Source organism: Notolepis coatsorum, assembly GCF_963971535.1.
Source record: "Notolepis coatsorum genome assembly, chromosome: 1".
Taxonomy (NCBI): Eukaryota; Metazoa; Chordata; class Actinopteri; order Aulopiformes; family Paralepididae; genus Notolepis; species Notolepis coatsorum.
The window spans coordinates 116,897,586-116,915,942 of NC_140165.1; the positions used below are offsets into that span (position 1 = coordinate 116,897,586).

An 18,357-nucleotide genomic window follows, 5' to 3' on the forward strand; every position below is an offset into this window, starting at 1 on the left:
CTTATTGGTTAACATACTGCTGTATTCACCTGCGCCGTATTTATACGTTAGGTGAACAATCTAGTACCAGCCTTATTTCTGTCTCATATTCTTGCGCAGAACCGGGCATGTCCAGGCATGTCTTGGCGGTGACTTTGAACTAGACATTGGGGGTATGGCAGTGGCGCCTAGGGGATCGCTGTCCAATAGGAGAACGAAATATTATGGTCTGTACTAGGTAAAGGGATTTTCCGTGTATATGTACAAAGAATATACAAGGGATATCAGACGATATACAAATATTATACAATATATCTCAAGTAATAAATATATATATTCGGTTTAATCTGATCCTTCGTAACAGTTGTATAATGAGTCAAAGGCAGGCAAGGGTTAAAACGGACATACAATAGCAAATAGACTATTTTGAAGACATGGGGGGTCAACTGTTTGTCTGTTTGTAAAGGGTTAAGGTATTGAATTTGTGCTTGTGGGCAATTGTGTTAAATCCTTAACACCACAAAGAGAGAGAGAGAGAGAGAGAGAGAGAGAGAGAGAGAGAGAGAGAGAGAGAGAGAGAGGGACCAAGAGAGTGTGTGAAAGAGAGAGAGAGGCGGAGAGGGAGGGAGAGGTGGAGGAGAGGCGCAGCTGTAGGGGGCACTACATACACTAGACTAGAGGTTCTATTCTGAGAGAGAAAGACTGAAGAGGAGGGGAGGAAAAGACGGGACCAGATAGAGGAAAAGGGGAGAGAGAGAGAGAGAGAGAGAGAGAGGAGGGGGGTTCAGAAGTGAAGAAAATCAACATTTGTTTTGCGAGTTGCGACCACGTTTGCGTCGAATTCGTTCTCGAGAGGAGGAACAACGCGCGCGCATCACCAGCACGAGGAAGAGAGAGAGAGGAGAGGGTGCGCGCGAGGAAGAAAGGGATAGAGGAGGAGAGGGTGCACGCGAGGGAGAGAGGAGGAGGACGACGACGACGTGAGAGTTCCCTTTGTACTGAATGAAGAGTTGAGGCCGGGCGGGGGGGTCTGTACCGTTTATTTCATACTCAGAGTTGACGTTGTGTAAATAATAAATAGCCTAACAGGGGAGTTATAGGCTACAGCTTGTATCCATTCAGTTCCGAGTGTTCCTTTGTAGTGAAAATCGGACCAATGTCTTGTTCTTTGGGCGATTTGGAACAAAAGCACCAGGTTTAATTAGAATTTTAATTCAGATTCAACCGGATCATCTTTCCCTCTGTATACGCACCGCGAAACAACGAGGAGCCACGCGCTCGCCTTCCTGTACCGTCGCTCTCACCACGCGCTCAACAGGGCCGGCCCGAGCATGGCCGCGGCGACCAGCCCGGAGACCAGCCCTGCACCCCGGGTATACTCGCTGACGAGCCCGGAGACCAGCCCTGCACCCCGGGGATACTCGCTGACGAGCCCGGAGACCAGCCCTGCACCCCGGGTATACTTCCAGACGCCTGGCGGCGGCACCGCGGAGGAACCGGAGACACCGGCTCGGAAGCAGGGACGCGTCACCGTGAAGTACGACCGCAAGGAGCTGAGGAAGAGACTGAACCTGGAGGAGTGGATCATCGATCAGCTGACGGACCTCTACGACTGTGAGGTAAGAATCCCTCCCGACAATGAACCGGCTCTCCTTAATAAAAGCCGATCGAATGTATCGATCCGGCGGCCTGCTAAGTAAAAGGCTCTGGAGTATTAATACTTCAGTTGATCAGCGAGGGGGGGGGGGGGGGGCGTTTGTCTGTTTACTTAAAAAACAAGCTGTTGATAAAGAAACAATATAAAATGCATGTTTTTGGCCTATAGGTACGGTACCCAATGGGCTAGCATACAGTAATCTGAAAATAGACTAATAATAAGGGAAATGTAGCCAAGGAAAGTGTTTAACCCTAATAATAGGGGGCGGTGTGTAAAAAAAATCAGATTTCCTGAAATGTTTCTATATAAAGAAAATCGCACCCTTGATATATTTCAAAGCAACAATTTATTTCCTCCACCCAGTTACATCTCAGCTACATCCTAGCCACTAGCTCAAGTTTGACGCGGCAAGGTTCTTGTGACTATAATGATGACTGTGCACAATCTAAAGCGCTCTCTGCGACCGACATCCATAACGACAGCCGGGGTCACACATGATGGAGCCTATATAATGTTGAACCACCGGGTGGCGTCATTATGTATGCAGAGCTGGCGGTGACCCACATTCTATTCCTAGCGCCGGGATGCGTGAACACTTAAGGTAACTAACTTGTGTTCAGCGTTCCTCTGATTGGCCACGACGCCCACGTGACCCGCGCTAGCACATTGAGGGGGTTTGAATCACTGTACATCAGTGGAGGCTGCTGACTGATTAACTAGAAACTGTACATTGTAACGTTATATAATGCAACGTTATATAATGTTATTTCGCGTTTTTATTCATAACGTTATTTCGCATGACAACACAGCACAGCTGTCAGAAACTGCACATTGAGGGGGTTTGAATCACTGTACATCAGTGGAGGCTGCTGACCAAATTTTTAGGTGAAGCACAAATTATTATATTATATATTAAATTATATTTTTTAAACATCCCCAACGCTGCAACACCCCCATTCCTCCCAGGTGTCAGGCTCCTCATTTGCTTCCATTCATTTTGGGGACCATGTTTAAATATCGGAGATGAACGTTATTTTGATTGATATGAATAGCTAGTTACGTTTATATAGAGAGATGATAAATTAATTAAACGTAAAAAAAAAAAAAAAAAAAATTGAAGTGATTCGAACTTGTCACCAACTGACCATAGGCTCCACAGCAAGGTGACGACTGAGTTGAGCTAACCGTCGATGTATAATTTACACTTGCCAATTGCCTACTTATTATTAAGCTAGGTATTGTGCAAGCGTTGCTTGATTAACCTGCGTGGTTATTATGTAGGGGGGATTACGAATGCATAATGCCGCGGCAACCTATTAATATTACCTATGCGACCTATGTGACACATTAAAGATGGCGGCTTTGTGTTTTTCTGGAGAGCGTTCTGAACGAGCGTATTCGCGAAGGAGAGCCGCTCTGCCGTGGGGGCGTGCTAGCGCGCGGTCACGTGGGCGTCGTGGCCAATCAGAGAAAAGCTGAACGAAACGCTCAACGCAAGTTAGTTACCTTAAGTGTTCACGCCGCCGGGATGCGTGAATACTTTCGGCAGCCCACTTGTCCTTCCGCATTGCTCTGATTGGCCGAGCGCGCACATGAGCCGCGACGCGCTCCTCAGCCGAGATGCATCCCGCTAACGGCCCTAGCACACAGCACACGAATGAACACGGACGGGCGGCTGCCGCTTCACTTCCGCTCCCATGTTAACGGACGCTACTGTGCACACTGGCCGCAAGCGGGAGCGTGCCTCGCGGGCGGCTCCCGAGCAGCAAGCTATCTTTTCCGCTTCAATCGGATTCGAGGCAGCGCGGGAGAATAAGCTACACGCGACAGGGACAGCAGCAGTGATCGCTACTTGACTTGTACTGTAGATGCACTTACATAGAGCAGGGGTTCTCAAACTTTTTTATACCACAACCCCATTTTATTTAGGATTTTTTTTGGCGACCTCACACTTAACACTTTCAGCGCCAGCCATTATCCACATCCCGTTCGCACGGCGCCACGCTAAAAGACAGTCACTTTCACTGTGCGTCACGATGTTTGCCGAGCTATATCTATATTATTCTATATGGAGACAATACTATGGTCATTTGACAGTCACTATCTCCCGTCCAACATGCAAAAAATTGTTAATTTCTTCATGTATACGTTCACGCGTTATCCCGTGGTGAATATTGAATAATTTCAGAGTGATCCGGGCTAATTCCTGAAAAGCTAAGTTATAGAGTGCTATGTGAATTTTGCTAAAGTCGTTGGCGTTTCTCGCCTGGACACGCTACTATTTCCAAATCAAATGTATATAATAGGTACTATGTTTCATCATGAATGCATCAAAGGGGGGGGGGGGTCATTTTTTGATGCTCTTATCGCCAGTAACGGCATTCGTTTTGAACACCACACACGCTGATCGGCTGGATCGATATGAAATCATCCAAGGTGGAATTGGACGTCAGATAGTCCTTACCTTTGATCAGGGTTATTCCAAAAAGAATATTCCAATTGTCTGATCGCGATTTCCAGTATTGATGTCCATCTGGTCCCGGACATAATTTGGCACAATTTATGGATTGAGTGTGCTAGACGTGTTTCAAGTTGCTTGGGTGAAGCGTTAGACTTGCCTGGACCAAAATTCTCCGCCCGGATGACATTAGATGTGACACACAGTATGGAACAGGGTTTCAAAGGGTAGGCCATACTGACACCTAGCAGGATCTGGCTGGTACTGCACTCTCTGGGTCTCAGTATGGCTTTCAGCGGTAACATAGGCCAGTGAGTGTAATATTGATATTAAAATCGAATAAAAGAAACGTTCTAAAAACGTAATATTACGTTTTTGGTGCCCAAAGGTTGGCGAGCAAACGTGTAATATTACGTGATTGGCTGTGAATGAGTAAATGTGAATGAGTTAATGTATCGCGTAATTTCAATGTGCAATTAAAGGTCCCGTGTCTTGCTATTCCTTTCACTATTTGGGCAACTTTACACAATTCCTGTGAGTCTATGGAACACTTCTGTAAAAAAGTTTTTCAAAAAAATTCATTGTTTTGTATTTATAATCAAGTACTCTAAAGCAGCATTTTTCCACTTCAAGATTTCAAGCTGTTTTGGGCTGGGCTCCGCCCATAAGCGCTTTGAGTGACAGTCACCCACAGTCTGCACTGGCAGACAGAGAGAGACTGAGGGGGATACTAATTAATTTTGCCGCAGGGGGCATAATCCCACGGGACAATGCATTGGTAACTTGTTTCAAATGACAATATATACCCCTGTGAATATTATTGCACGGATCAGAATACGGGCGCATGCGTGTGAGCGTGCGCAATGATGGGGAGGGAGAGAGAGAGAGGAAGAGAGAGATAGGGAGAGAGAGGGACACGGAGCATTTACACACAACCTCCCGACCGCGGGGCAGGAGCTTCTTTCGGGGAAACAGAGAAGCCCCTGCCCCCCGCGCGCGCGGTCGGGAGGTTGTGTGTAAATGCTCCGTGTCCCTCTCTCTCCCTCCATCTCTCTCTCCCTCTCTTTCTCTCTCTCTCTCTCCCTCTCTCTCTCCCTCTCTATCTCTCTCTCTCTATCTCCCTCTCTCTCGCTCGCTCGTTCTCTGCTGTCTGTCGGCACACGCACACGCCAACCCGTTTGAGGAAGTGTCAGTATTTCCACTCGCTCTGTTGTTGAGTGAATTGTTGATTGTAGGCGGTGACTGCAACTCACGTCAGCAAAACAGTCAAATCAGAATGGCTTAGTTCAGTGAGGGAGGATCTCGTGAACTCGAGACTAGACTGATGAGCCTAAATGAGAATTAGAGACACAGACCCTAGAGCCATATGGAATCCGCGATCACGGAATCGCGGACGGAATCGTGGAATTGAGCAATAAAAATGGAATCAACTATAAAAAAAAAATAGCGTTTTTTTTTTTTTTTACTTTTTTTTTATGTTGTGGGACTTGTACAGCACTTTGTTCAACTTTGTCAGTGCTGTAAAGTTTAAACCTTTTAAAATCTTAGACAAACAAAACACTTTGCTTTCATGAAATATCGTAAGCCGTCATTTGAGGCTTTATAAAAGCAGCATAATGAACACAAATCTGTCAGTGCCGAGTCCGACCTCATCTTAAATAACAGTGACGGCTACGTGGCGTAGTGGGCAAGGCGCTCGCCACGAAATCAGGAGACGCTGGGCTCGCCTGTTCGAGCCCAGCGCTCCACATTTGCTTTCAGTTTAGCTGGTCGTCCGTACTAATACACATTGGCCGTATTAGGGGGTGGGAAACTGATGGGTGGGGATCGGGCGTTGTGGACAGCGACTCCTACAGGTCGGTTGGTGCGCCTGCGCAGTAGAATCAGGAAGTGTCGGGGGCAGCGTGAGCCTCCCACGCGTTACTCCTCGCCACTGAGAGATCGAGCTGCGCAGGTGAAAAGATGCGACTGCTGTTACCTCAAGTACCGGAGGGGACTTGTGCTATGTATGACTTAGTCCACATTGCAGCCGGCTTGTGGGAGGCAAGAAACAGCGTTCGTGACAGGGGAGGGTTGAATTGGATGAAATTGGGATGGGAGAAAATATAGAAAAATGGGAGAAAAAGTGGATAAAAAAAAAAATAACAAACAGCATTGCTTGTTGTAGTTAACAAAGAGAGGCAGAGTTGATTTTGCAAAAATATATATAATTATTATAATTTTTTTAAATAATCAAATTTTATTTTCATATTCGAATCCCATGCCCATCGAACGAAGCTTCGAAGTATTTAAGACAGCCCTATTAACACTTTGATCGCCATGGGTTAAATTCATAATTTACCATCCCTCGCCATCTCTATTTGTCTATGGAGAAGTTCCCCTTCTTTGCAGGGCTATAACTTTTTTAATTCTATTGCTAAATTGCCATTATTATGGCCCATTCAATGTCCTATATGTATTGTTCAGGGTGTAGCAACGTTAAACTTTTTCATTCACATATTCATACTAAAATATGGTCTAAAGTATAAGTATGTTTTTATCGTTTTCTGCACCTTTCTTCAGAACGTGATTTATAGCCCTAAATGCATTATATTGATGATCAAATACAGTTTGGTAGGAATCTGTGCGAGATAAAAAATGTCAACTGGACGTGGTTCTAGAAGTTACTACGTGTCATCTGATGATGACCGGATGGGCGGGGGATCGTTTATAATTCCGTGGGCAGCGTTAGATGATTCATCCAGAGTGGGTCATATGTTCATCATAGCAGTTTATATGGAACACGTTAGAATATAACGCTGAATCTTACCGTGGCTTCCTCGCGCCGCTGGCAGATGAGCGTGGAACAGAATTTTTTTCTATTATGGGATGGAGAAATGCCCGATCCATTTCCAGGTTGTATAATAGTATATACGTCCAAATCATGTTGTTTTTTCAAGTTATTTGCACCGATCGATGTTCACTGTGTCAAGACAGAGTCTCTCTAACGATAGCGAGTGCCCGGACCACATATGGATGAGCACTACCGGTTCAAAGGCTCATTTCCGGTTGGCGATCTGCTTATCGGCCACCAGATGGTGCTCTTGAACCGCTAAAGAGTTGAGTGGAGCTTTGCAGTGTGTCTCAGGGCTCCGGAGGGGAAATATGATTTCGATGACAGATTTTTGAAATATTGACATCAAAGACGAGTTACGGCGTCTTCGGCAGAATGAGCATGGCTAGGAATGACGTCTTAACTCATCCCCGGCGATCATGGTGTTAAATGGACTGTTATCTTATTAAATTGTGGACATTTATTCATTCCAACTTATTAGACACTATTTCTGATCGTAAAATGAGCGTACAAAGCAAAATACAGAATTCTGAAATATTAAAACGAAAAAAACGGAATTTGGAAAAAAATTTAATGGAATTTGGAAAAAAATTAAACGGATTTCATATGGCTCTAACAGACTCCATTGATACAAACCCCCATTGCTAGAAAACAATGCTAAACACTGGAAAAGGCAATTTATAAGACAGGGGACCTTTAAGGAATATCAAAATAAAAGCACACATTTGTTGAACTTGATAATGCATATTTATTAAGTTTTATTACAGCACTATGACATCAATACACATTTATAAAACGAGGCATATTTAGCCAAAATATGTTGCCAGAACATTAAACAAAATATATATATTAATTTTCTTACTTACCAATGCACGATCCACGACCGATCCACAACCCCACTTTGGGTCGCGACCCGTAATTTCAGACCCGCTGACATAGAGGTAAGACTGCTGAAACCTTTACATTTCCTGATCTCACAAAGGAGATACAATTTTGTTGTATCTAATGACGATGGCAAATGGTGGTCATTAAAACCTATAGAGTTCTAGAACTCCAAAATAACTTAACGGCAGAGTCTGAAATCGAATTTGTAAATGACAACAGGTTTACGTAGAAGCTGAACCATCTGACAAAATGTAGGCCACAGCAGGCAGACAGACAGTGGCCTTTGTACTAGGCAGAAGTACTGCATGTCTATTAGCCAACAAAGAGACTTATTTACAGTCGGATGTAGCAGCGTATCACGATCATCTATTAAAATGGGGTAATATGGAGCACATGGATGTGTGGTTTCAGTCTTTATTTGAGGAGTTCTGCGTTGACAGAGGGGGGTAAGAAGAATGCAGTCTTTTTGAACCTCGTCTAATGGTGGGGGAGACCATTGAGCATGTGCTCATTGAATTATGTGTTAATTGTGGTGATCAGACTTGTGGGTCACTTGGAGAAAAATGAATAAATAACCTGATACCATTTGCCAGAGTCTCTGGGGCGGAAGAAAGTGGAGTTTCCCCCAGAGTTCTATTTTGGAACTGTGGAACTTGCAGTGATTCCGTGTGAGCCATTGGTAGGTCATCGTTAGAACGTTGCTTCCTCAATATTCGAATCACTCTGGTGTGTGATCCTCCTACACCTCAACGGGTTTGTACAAAGAGATGATAGAATAGAATAGAATAGAAATACTTTATTCATCCAGAGGGAAATTTGGCACTACAAATTGCTCACAGTAAACGGTAAACATTTAGGTAGACAAAAACAAAAGTCACGAATAAATAAGAATAAAAAAATAAGCCTACGAATAAAATATGGTCCGGGATATACATTTCCTATGTTACATTCTAATATAAAATATACTAATATAAAATGTCCTACACAGTAAAAAAAAATCTTTTTCACTGGAAATTCACTGTATTATTTTACAGATTACTTTTGTTTTTCTACTTTAAGTGTAAATGCCATAGAAATACAGTAAATTACCTTCTATCAAAATATTAACCATTAAATAAAGGTTGTAAACTTTACTGTAATTTGACAGTAAGTATTTGGCAACCATTGATGCCAGTCAGACATTTACCGTTTTCTTGCAGCTTTTTTTCTTACAGTGTATGTTACATTCTAATATAAAATATACAGTCAAAATATCCAGAATATACAGTAAGGGTAAAAGCGTACTATATCGGTCTAAAAGTAAAAGTAGAAGTCCAGGAAGATAGTACGGTCACTGCTCACAGGGCTGTACGCTAAGCTTTTTCACTAGGGGCACACTTGCCCCTAAATTAGAAATTTAGGGGCAAAAAATATGTTTTAGGGGCAAATTTTTAAATAACAATTTTACCATTATAGTGCAAAAAAATATGTTCCTCCTGCCTCATTACTGTGGTCCTTTTATTTAACATTTAAGTGCTTTTGTTGTCAGGTTTGTATCTTTTATAATGAACCAACTAGGGCTGGGCGATATGGCCTAAATATGATATCACGATATTTTCTGACCTTTCGGCGATACACGATACACATCACAATGTTTTTCTTTTTTACCCCAAACAATTCATTATGAGGCTTACCAAGACAGTATGAGTTTGCAAGCTAACATTAAAGACAAAATAAAATACCCATGCATTTAGCATTTTTATATTATATATTAGATTTAGATTATTGGATTATTAGATTATATATTGCATATATTTAGCAATGAGATATTATATGATTTAGATATGAAATATGATGAATTGAAAATGGGGGACCCTGATGTAAACAAGACAAAAGTCTTTCTCTGGTCTGCATCCCCTTAACAATTGTATGTATTGAGCTGTACTGTACCCATTCTGCAATATGTTAATAAAGTTTTAAACCAATCAATCAATAAATAAATAAATAGCATTTTAGCATTTTTATGAAACTACTGTATATTTGTATGTCTCTAAATGTTTTGATGAATTGAAAATGGAGGACCCTTATGTAAAAAAGCCGAAAGTCTTTCTCTGGTCTTCATCCTCCTGTACTGTATTGTACCCATTATGCAATCTGTTAATAAAGTTCTCATTCATTCATTCTGACGTAAAACAGAATAATTTTGATTGACAGTAGAGTCTGCCAATTACGTCACAACGCTTGCACCCGCCCTGCTGTTCTTAGCACCAATCGGCAAGCGCATTCGTTTTTGACTTCCTGAATGCCCCGTGTGCTGACATCAACAAAGCTACTTACATTAGCTCCCCGCGGCCCACGAGTAGGAGACCAGTGCTCTGCAGGATGACTAAATGAGGCATAATGATTTTACCTCAACGAATGTTATAATAAAAGCCTTTCCATACATCTGTCTGATTGAAAACTTTATTAACAGACCGCGGAATGGGCATATCTCAGCACAGGCTGAGATATGAACGAGTAACGTGTGGACCAGATTGACGCGACACAAGGTTTACACAACAGCCCCCACCCCTTGTTTTATTGTATTTGTACCTTGTACTACCTGCTGTCAGCTGTTTATCTCTCTCTGTGAGCTTGATTAGCTCACGTTAGCTAGCGTTAGCTCCGCGGCTAACCCTGAACTAAATCAATGACATCATTTCGAGTAGTTTTCACTGCACATAGAAGCAGCCAAACAGCGGGAGAATTTCGGGAGCATATGGCCAAAACCCAGTTAGGAACCATCGATTCCCATCCCTACTACTAACTTTACTTTTCTTCATAGCTAAATCAGACAGTCAGCCAGTCTATCAGAGTGAGTGCTCAGTTGATTTTCCCCGCTGATCATACCTGAGTGCTCAGCGTCATCACACGCCTTGGATCATTTAGGAGTGAAATGCGAATGCAAGGCTTGAAATCCCTACTCGCAAGCCCGCCCCCAAATATTATTTACCAATCGCAACGGCCAATTAAAGGGGCAATTTGCGATGAGATCATCGCAGCGTACAGCCCTGGCTCAGTGATGCAGTGAGGCACAGTGATGCATTATAAAGTCTGATGGCTGTCGGAATGAAGGACTTCCTGTGCCGTTCAGTGCTCCATCTCGGGAGTCTTAGTGACTGCACTGAACATGCTCCTCCTGTCAGCCAAGTCTGTGTATAGTGGGTGGGAGGGGTTGTCCCTGATGGCATGGAGCTTGAGTGAACTTACCGGTGATGGGTGGAGCCCACATTAGGAAGAACATACAGAGGGCATGCTATTATAAATTGTATATAACGGAAGGAGAAACACTAACCGGTCAGAGAGAAACGTCAAGCTGGGATTCCTGCTGCCTCACCGACAAAAGACATCAACATGTGGCCTGGGAGGGTTTTTCATTTTTTCTTTTTTGCTCCTCCCTCCCTCTCTCTCTTTCTCTTGCTCCCTCTTCATCTCTTTTTTTTCTTGATCCCTCTTTCCCCTCTCTCTGTATATGTTTTCTCTGCCTCATGTCACAATCCATATGATTATTCTTCTCTGTTCATCTCTCTCTCTCTGTTGTGAAGGATCAGATTAAACCGAATATATATATATTTATATATATATATTTAATTGTATTTGTATATCGTTTGATATCCCCTGTATATTCCTTGTACAATATGCACTGAATATCCCTTTAGTCTACTAAACAGCCCATAATAGTTTCATTCTACCATTGGACGAGAACCTGGCGCCAGGTTGCCATACCCCTAGGTCCAAGTTCAATCGTGCCGCCCAACATGTCGTGGCAAGCCCCGGTTCCGCGCAGGAATACGTCTGGCGAAATACGAATGGTACTATTTGTTCATAGCGCATATATATATGGCGCAAGTAAAGTAGAACTTTCTTTTAGTCCAGTTCTTTACCCTCCAACAGAGTGACAGACGCGAAGCCTCACCCACGACGCACGTGTGGTGTAGTAAGGCCTACTTGGCCCCAGAATAGGCATTGAGATATCGGGTGGATTAATAGTTGAATAGTCATAGTTTGGCACTATACCGTCGAGTTGGACGTATTCTATTAAGCTAATAATAGTCTATTTATGTATGGTGCATCGTTCGGTTAGAGTTCTAAAGTTATCAGTACCCCCATCGTTCCTGACGTTATCTGGACGCTTAACCAGGCTGGGCAGACCCCTAGTGGTGCTTGCATCCGAGGAGCTCCGGGCCAGGGCGACTGGACCTGTATATTGGATTACTCTACCCGGACGACGGCGAGCCTTCCACGGCTTGGATTATGCTTTGGGTGCTTTGATTATTCCATGGATAAAGGCCAACACTGCGGAGTGTTGGAACAACCCCCCGGAGAGGACTCCAGGTGAGACGGCGCTCTACACCAGTGAGGTCGCCTCACGTCTCTCCGTTGTGGACCGGCAGCTACCGTCCACCAGAGGGTCCAGCTGTATTCGTCTGCGGACCGAGGTTCTGTGGGCACCGTGTTCAAGACTTTGAATTCTCCCAAGAAACCGTCGGCCAGATGGGATACCGCCAGCGGCTTCTCTAACCCCCCCCCTCCTACTGTCTTACAACCAGCGGGACCCCCCCCCCCCCCTTAGTGTATCCAGCTATAATCATTTAAGTACCATCGCTATAGTTTCCTAAATATCCAGGTTGTATACTTACTCCCTGCGTAACCAGAGATTGGACATTCAATGTTGATTTACCTACGAATACTCATTTGCCATACAAGTGCATATTTCAAATCATAAGTGTAAACAAGTGAACGTTGTATATACCTTTTGCTATATTAAATATTCGATTTGTACATTTGTGTGGATTCGTTTCATCAGGTGGGAAAGTGTTCATCATACTTATATCATGTACTGGATGGCCAGAAGTTAAAGTACAAGAGGTAGTGGTATTAAATACCATATCTAACAATACAGTCAGGGAATTGTACCCCTCAGTTACACTCTCCCTCTCTCTCTCTGCTCAACCTTGATAGAGAGCAGCTTGTTGATAATGGGAATTCCATAACAAGCACATTCTTTTTCCATTTTTCTAAAATCAGTTAGTCAGTGTATTGCCACAATTCACAGCAGCAGAGCTTGATTCCATGGTAAAAAAAGACTTCAAATTTACCAACATGTAAAACATTTAGGATGTGGGAGAAAAAAGGTTGACTGCACTCCAAAACAACTTTACAGGATGACCAACTTCATTTTCAGAAAGCTCTCCTTTCTATATTTCAGATAATCATCATCATACAGTTACATCTTGGATATCCAGAGGCGTTTACCTCTTAAGATGATTTAAGGGACAATGAAGGATCCCCTTCAAAGCACAAACTATATTTCCAATCTCTTTTCTTTTTTTTAAACTTTATTTTTTTAGCGTTTATCGCTTTTCTGGTCAAGCATGACCGACAGTTGTAGGGTGAAACGGGAGAGAGAGCAGGGGGAGACATTCGGCAAATGACGGCGAGTCCGGGAATCGAACTCGGAGTCAACCAGATCCGTGACGCAGCACGGAGTCCCGCGACGCAGCGCGGTAACATGGTGTGCTACTGGAGCACTCCAATCTCTTTTCTTAACCAAAGATTTTGTAAGTGAGGGAAGAGTCCCCATCGACCCCTCGGGAAATTGTGCGCTGGCTGTAGCCTTATTCCCATGGCAACAGCACCGTCTGATGTTTATTTGTTAGCAAACTAACGTATACAATTTCCCCTCAGTCTAAGCCAGGATTTAGCTTCCTTATTAAAACGATTGCATCCTTTCCTTACTCAAAGCAAGGAAATTAGCTCCTATAGGGTTTTTCTTTTTTCATGGCAAAGGCCTTCTGAGAAAGAGCTCTGGTAGCCTTCTAGTCGTTGATTTGTTTCCTTTGATAGTCTTAACCCCCCACCCCCCCCCCACCCCTATGTAAAACCAACCCCACTGGCAATGGAACAACTTAAAGCTTGTTAAAAAGCTGGGGGAAAATGTTGGTATCACCAGTCAGTTTGCTGAGTATGTATTGTAGCCAGTCTGGTAACTAAACGGTTAACAGTGGAATCGAGTGGGCGGAACACCCCCCTAAACCCCATGGTTCTACGTGGCCGGGCACACGCACACGCACACGCACACACACTGGCACTTAGAGAGAGAAAAGAGAGAGATGGAAAGGGGAGGGAGGGAGGAGTGCAATAATAGAGGGAAGAAAAGGAAAGGAGAAAGTATGGGCAGCATGGATAGAATGGGAGGGAGAGTGAGGTATGAACAGAGAAGGAGAGAGAGTGTGTTTTTGTAACGAGTGTCTTCTTCACTTCTCTCGTGCTGCCACCACCGCACTGTGTAATATGTGTCGTATATTAAAGGTATCCAACGGAGTTATTCTCGTACAACATCGCTTTTGTTTCCATTCACTGTTTCCACCCGAATAGACAGAGTTTTCTGTTGTTCTATAGTCTACACTCTACAGGCTGAATACACCTTCCTACCTCATAGAACCTTTGCAAAGTCCATTTTCATAGTTTTCTTTGCCCTTGCAATGTTTATATCCCATCCGCGTTAAGTTTCACTTTGGCTTTTGGCGAAGTTGAAGCAGTTGGCTTGTTAGATTACCACAAAGATGTTATAGAGCAATACTTTTGAAACACAAAGGCATGTTTACACGCCTCTAGTGCACTGTTTTTGTTCTCTGCGTCACCCCCGTGCTGGTGGTGTGCACGTGCTTCCTCGTGCCCTTGTTCCCGGAAATACGCTAGCTTGGTCCTTGTTGGCATTAGCTGTTAGCAATGGCCGCAGCCAGCTAGCTCGCTTGTTGGATTATCTCACATTTGCTATTAAGTCAAACAAAACATTAACATGGAAGCTCAGACATTTCAAGCATCAACGATGTAACTTTAGGAATTAATGCTTTTGTTCCTGGAAATAACCAGGTAGCCGCTGCAGAAGTCCCCCATGGCGTGATGCTGCGTTAGCATCGCAGCAGCCAACCATAGGAAAGCGGTCTCATTTGACATGCCCTGAGTGGGAGTTGAACCCCGGTCTCCCGACACTCACCTCCTGGTAACGCGTCTGGATGCCTCTGGGGAGTGAGTTTACTTGCAGTACCGCTTAACGTCCACAGCCACTTCACTTACTGTCCATGGTGACTGTGGATAGACTGCGGTACCTCTGTTACACATAGATAGGGCTGTACCGAATGTCATTTTTCAACATTCGAAGCTTCTATTGAAGTATTCGAACAAAGCTTCGAATGTCTATTAAAAAAAATAATTAAAAAAATAAAATAAAAAGAAATTGTTACATTTATTTTTTTATTTTTTAACTAAATCCTCAATTTGAATAAAGTGATTAATCTGATTAAATGAGTATTTTTCTTTTATTAAATCAACTTTCTTGATCAGTTTTGTCAACATAAATAATCCAATAAGGGCACGGTTGGTATGAAAGTGATGGTGACGTCTTATAGTATAATATTATAATATTAGTGTAGCCTAATCTTTAACTGCAACTGTGAAGAAAACCCCCATTGGTTTAAACAGATTGAATAGACAATTTTTTTTTTTTTTTTTTTATAAAAATTTAAAATTTTGATTTAGAATTTGAATGTTAACATTATGATCGAAGCTTGGAAGCATTCGGTACAGGCCACAGCCTGACACATAGACATTTCTACCTTGAATGTTATATAGTAGACTAATGGAACACACGTGACTCTATCAAGTAGTTGGTCGTCAGACCGTTCCATGAAAAACAAGAACAAAATTAGAATTTTCAACACCTGTTTTTAACTGAACTCTATTGTTTTTTGAGGGAACTCAATTTAAACTTTTACATATTTTTTTATTTGGTTACCAAGTATGTCCACTAAAAGTGTTTGTTTTTGCCACTGAAATAGAAATCTCGCTCTGAAATCCCACGAGTCGTGAAAGCTTGTTAAATTGGATTAACTCATTCAGTGCCAGCCATTCGTCTTGGCCTTGTAGCTAACGTGCCAGGTTTCCATTACAGATTTTCACGTCACTATGTTTGGAGAGCTATATCTATATTCTATATTATAGCTATGGGGACAATACTATGGTAATTTGACAGTGACTTTCTTCCGTCCAAGATGCAAAAAAGAGAATTTTTCCATGCATACGTTCGCGTGCTATCCCGTGCGCAACGTGAATTCTACTATAAGGGTTGGCGTTGCTCGCCTGGACACGCTACTATTTACAATCAAATGTATATAATAGGTATTATGTTTCATTATGAATGCATGAAAGGGGGGGGGGTAATTTTTGTATGCTTTGATGGCCAGTAACAGCATTTGTTGTTGAACACTACAGAAGCCGATCAGCTGGATGGATATGAAAACATTGTTGGATCAAGCTGAAATTGATGTCAGATAGTCCTTACCTGTGGTCGGTGGTATTCCAAAAGGAATATTCCAATTGTCGTCTGATCACGATTTCCAGTATTGGTGTCCATCTGGTCCTGGACATAATTTGGCACAACTTATGGATCGAGTGTGCCAGATGCGTTTCGGAGTGGTCGGATGAAGCGACTTACTCGGCTCCGTCTAAATATAGCGCCCGGAGACATTTGAGTGTAACACAGAGTTAGATATAAGGTTTCAACGGGTGGGCGACACTGCCATCTAGCAGGATGCGGCCGGTATTGCACTTTGGCGATTTCAAAATCCCTTCCTATGGCAACACGAGGTCAATGGATGAATAATGAATACAAATAGCGAATAAAAGAAAAAACTACCAAAACCTGAGATATCTCGGGTCTGGCGTCCAACGCATGGCGAGTTAACCCGAGATATCTCGGGTCTGGCAATTAAAGAGTTAACAGCTAGCTAAAATGGATAAAAACGGCAGTTTGTGTTTGTTCATTTCCAAAGACATGCTTCCCACTTTGCATAGCATTCATAGACCATTGACACGGACATCCTGAAGTTCTGTCTGGCTAACTTTTAACGTTAGTTGTGCTTCATGCACCCAAACGCTGCTACTCCTGTACCAAGAATCTGTGTTTCCATGAGTGGAGAGACCTGCTGCAGATAGAGTCGAGGTAATGTAATTATTCAAATGGTAACTGTTTTGACTGACAATAAGCATTAAGAATAGCTGTGCTGTTTTTGCTGCCATGCTCTCGATGTGTTCTAAAAATAGATTTGCATAAACGAGTGCTCGAGTAATGCATGCGAGTACTTGATCCGGGAAGACATTACTCATGTGCCCATCCCTAATTGAGGGTGCCGGACGTCTTTGAACATGTTATGTCTTTGAAAAAAGTTATTCTGGCCGCTAGGGGAAGGAGAAATTAATTCCAGACCGCTGCCCTTGTTTTCTGTTCACTTTGCTTCTGACTGCGTGTTCACTGTTCAGTGTTGGAGGAGATAGACGTGGTAGAGGACTCTCTCTCAGAGTGTGTTGTGGCGTCTCACCAAGACAATCAGGGGAAGTAGAGACTGCCACCAGGTCAACAACCGCATGAGGTCAACTATGGCCTTTCTGTGCGTGCGTGCGTGTGTGCGTGTGTGCGTGTGTGTGTGTGTGTGTGTTTAAGCAGAAAGAAAGTGTGGGAACAGGCCGCGGCTGTAATTTCATGCCTCTGCGGGTCATGGATTAAGTCAGCCTGTTTTACAGAGTTCACATGCATGGAATGAACACACACACACGCATGTGCACACACGTACACACACACACACACACACACACACACCAGCGTTTCCGTTAGCCGGTAATTACCGGTATTTGACCGGCAAAATCTGTTGAAGTCCGACATATTTAATCTCTCCGGTCATAATGTCCGGTGAAAATAATTCCCTCTAAACACAATTAGATTATTTGAATTGTATTAAAATAGGCTAAAATTAAATAGCCTATGCGATGAACGAAACAAACAATCATTACATTTGTTTCATCGTTGCTTCACCAAGCAGCCGGTCTAATAATGACATCCTGTTGTCAGCGCGAGCTGGCTGCTGATATATTTGCGAGAAGCATCCATCTGCCGGCCGGCAGGGTGCAGTACTCCAATTCAGCCATTGGCAATTCAGCTGTTGGGTGGGGGCGCTGCTGAGCGGTTTCCAGACCGGACCTAAAAACACTGCTGCTCCATGCTTCACGTAAATATATCAGCAGCCAGCTCGCGCTGACAACAGGATGTCATTATTAGACCGGCTGCTTGGTGAAGCAACGATGAAACAAATGATTGTTTCGTTCATCGCATAGGCTATTTAATTTTAGCCTATTTTAATACAATTCAAATAATCAAATTGTGTTTAGAGGGAATTATTTGCACAGGACATTATGACCAGCACCAAGTCGTTGGGGGGTGGAGATATACATCACGCAAACCCACGATAATGTTGCCGTCTCTCTCTGCCAAATTTCTCAGTTCTTCGCTTGATATAATTAATACAAATGTCCAATATAACGGAATTCGTTAGCTCATAAAAATGTGATTATAACAGACTGCTGTTTATTAAGGTCGGGCAGACTGCCCACCGACACCTCAAGTCGGCAGCAGCACGAAGTCTCGAGGGACTTATTTTATTTGGAATATATTAATGACTGTATATACGCAAA

The 18,357-nt window shown here is 43.2% G+C and overlaps 1 protein-coding gene across 1 annotated transcript in view; it reads left to right on the plus strand.

Annotated features, from left to right (window-relative positions):
- The first annotated feature begins 699 nt into the window (after positions 1 to 699).
- ppp1r14bb (protein phosphatase 1, regulatory (inhibitor) subunit 14Bb) overlaps positions 700 to 18,357 on the plus strand; it is a 159,137-nt gene continuing 141,479 nt past the window's right edge. Inside the window, exon 1 of the mRNA XM_084327785.1 lies at positions 700 to 1,598. Coding sequence (XP_084183911.1) covers positions 1,311 to 1,598 — 288 coding nt within the window. The 5' untranslated portion in view covers positions 700 to 1,310. The remainder of the gene's footprint in view (positions 1,599 to 18,357) is intronic.